At 47.3% G+C, this 2,789-nt stretch overlaps 1 protein-coding gene across 2 annotated transcripts in view; it reads right to left on the reverse strand.

The window, feature by feature from the left end:
* Positions 1–955: 955 nt before the first annotated feature.
* Positions 956–2,789, reverse strand: part of LOC110322681 (alpha-1,3-mannosyl-glycoprotein 4-beta-N-acetylglucosaminyltransferase-like protein MGAT4E) — a 5,518-nt gene continuing 3,684 nt past the window's right edge. Inside the window, exon 3 of one of the 2 annotated variants that reach the window (XM_021199415.1) lies at positions 956–2,187. In XM_021199415.1, the coding sequence (XP_021055074.1) occupies positions 986–2,187 (1,202 nt within the window). In that variant the 3' untranslated portion in view covers positions 956–985. The remainder of the gene's footprint in view (positions 2,188–2,789) is intronic. The other variant, XM_021199414.1, reaches the window with a different exon arrangement.

Below are 2,789 nucleotides of genomic sequence, written 5' to 3' on the forward strand. Positions count from 1 at the left end.
AAAAAAAAAAAAAAAAAAAAAAAAAAGGTGCTAGGGGAACTCTGGCACAGACAGTCGTTAGCCGTGAGCTAAGCAAGGTGACTGCGTTAAAAATGTCGGTAACGCAGCAGCTACGGGAAGCCACTGAAGAACTTTAAAACTTTCTTTTAATCTTTATTTCTATTTTATGTGTTTGGATGTTTTTACTGCATGCATGTCTACACACCATGTATGTACAATGCCTTCAGAGTTTATTTATGTGAGTACACTGCCACTGTCTTCAGACACTCTAGAAGAGTGCATCAGATCCCATTACAGATGGCTATGAGCCACCACGTGGTTGCTGGGAATTGAACTCAGGACCTCTGGAAGAGTGGTCAGTTCTCTTAAATTGCTGAGCTGTCTCTCTAGCCCCTTGATGAACTTGGGTGACATCATGACCCTATATGAAGTATTTTTGCTTTATGATTATGAACTCTCACACATTAATCACACCTGATTGTCGCAGTAACTCTATAGAGATGTCACCTCTGTCTTATATCTCAGACCCAGTGGTCTCCCACAACTAGACCACATCACCCCCACCCTTCCTTTTGGTACCAGCAGATACCTGTCTCTACCCACATTGATGGAAGGAAGGTGATAGGCAATGTTGCTAGTGGGAAATCAGGGGACCTGGTTTCTCTGTCCTATTTCTTGTGACATATTGCTTCTTGAATCTCAGGTTTCTTAAAGGAACCCAGCCAGAAGGGAGGGAGCCTACTCTGGGGCCTTTTGGTTGGGAAAAACCCCGCCCCTCACTTCTCACCTGGGGCAGGGGTGGCAATGATAGAAATGTTCTACATGTCTGGGCCTGTCTGAGCCTTCCTCTTCAAACCCAGTGAGCAGGGTGCTTAGGGCCGCCAAAGACTGAGCTGAGGCTGCTCTCCTGTCTACCGTTCCCTTGGATTTCTCAGATTGGCTAGATGAACTGGTTTGAGCTTTTAATTGTTCATACGCTGATACATCAGCTCTCGTCATCGTCGTCGTCGTCGTCGTCGTCGTCGTCCCTGTCCCTTTGGACATCTTTTCTGTGTTTGGCATTTTCCCCCCAGATGTAGATATGCCTGATCATGAGACCACCGGCCTGATTAGCGTTCACTGCCAGCTTCACGCAGCTTACCTCACACCCAGTGCTTTCCAGAATGATCTTATCCATCTGCCCTTGCACAAGCCGGCCCAGTATGGTAAAGCTGGTGCATTGTGGCGGTGTTCCTTCAGGCTCATAGCCTAGCTCCACCTGTCCTTTCTCTAGAATGTACTTTCCATCCATGATGGAGCCCGTTCTTACTTGCACTCTGTTGAGGTTCGCTGGATTGTTCAAAATCACTGTCAAATAGTTCCCTGTACTGACATTGTAGGACCAGAAGAATGACTCATCCAGAGTATAGGCCTCCTGCGGGGAGTGGGTATCGGAGAACCTCATATCTGTGTAAACAGTTCCACTGAGGGTATACGGATCAGGAGGATCCTTTTCATGGCCTAGTAAGGTCTTGTTCTCGAAAGTGACATGAGTCAGCCTGTGGTAGAATAGAAATGGTCTGCAGAGGACTGGACTTTGCTGGCCCAGGAGGGTACGGAAGTGAAGGAGCAGCCAGTCAAGAGGTCGTTCCTTGTGGAAAAGGAGGAGGAAGTGGGCCAGGAGTGGAAGGTCCCTGCTGTGGAGAAGTTTGCCCAGGATGCCCATATTAGAGAACTCGAGGAGCACCCATGTGTTGGGCTCCCTGTAGCTCACCTTTGAGCGAATGTGGTTGACAAAATTGGGGGCACAAAAGACATTGTCCTCTATCAAGAGGAAGTAAGTGGAGAGCTTCGTGGCAAAGCTCATAAGGAAGGCATGGCCTACATTCTGCTTGGAGTAGATCTGCCCCCAAGAGACCTCATTCTGGACATCATTCACAGTGGGGTGGACATCATTCACAGGGGGGTAGGCATCAGGCGGGGCGTGGATCAGTAGCAATTGCCCTGTCAAGATCTGGGACCTGTAGAGACTTGAAACACGGATGATAGTTCTCCTGAGCCAGGCGGGATCAGAGTCAGCCAGGTGGACCAGCACTGTCATTTGTCTCTGCTCGGATGTGGAGGAGGTGTGGTACAGGGAGGCCAGTGTATCCAAGAGGCCATTTTGACCCTCTCGTGACTCTGAGGTGATCCCCACTGTCAGCCATGCTGAGAGGTGAAATAGAGACAACTGTCAGTGGATGGTAGTGATGAGGGTGTTCAAAAAGATTAGAGAAGCCAATGGTGAAACTCACAGTGAGGCAGGACTAGATCCTCATCTTTGTACTAAGGAAGCAGAGGCAGGAGGACCATGAGTTCAGTATGGGCTCTATTGCATCCATCCCATCATAAATAAGACAAACCGTAGAGTACCAGAGTAGGCCCGGAGCAGTGGCTCATTCTCTGGTCTTGCAGAACCAGTTTGGTTCCTTGTACCCATGTTAGGAAGCTTACAACTGCCTGTAACTCCAGCTACCAGACTCAGCACCTCCTTCTGGCTTCCATGGACACTGACCCACACATGTGTGCATACTCACAAATAATCAAATCTTAAAGATTAAAGGATGCTATTTGGGATGTTTTTCCTTTCTTTACTTGGCAGAGCATGAACATTTTGCTTCTCTCTCTCTCTCTCTCTCTCTCTCTCTCTCTCTCTCTCTCTCTCTCTCTCTCTCTAACAGATCTAGAGCTCTGTTTAAAGATCAATTTTTATTTATTTATTTATTTATTTATTTATTTATTTATGTATTTTGAGACAGGGTTTCTCTGTA

Source organism: Mus pahari, chromosome 5 (genome assembly GCF_900095145.1).
Source record: "Mus pahari chromosome 5, PAHARI_EIJ_v1.1, whole genome shotgun sequence".
NCBI classification, from domain to species: Eukaryota; Metazoa; Chordata; class Mammalia; order Rodentia; family Muridae; genus Mus; species Mus pahari.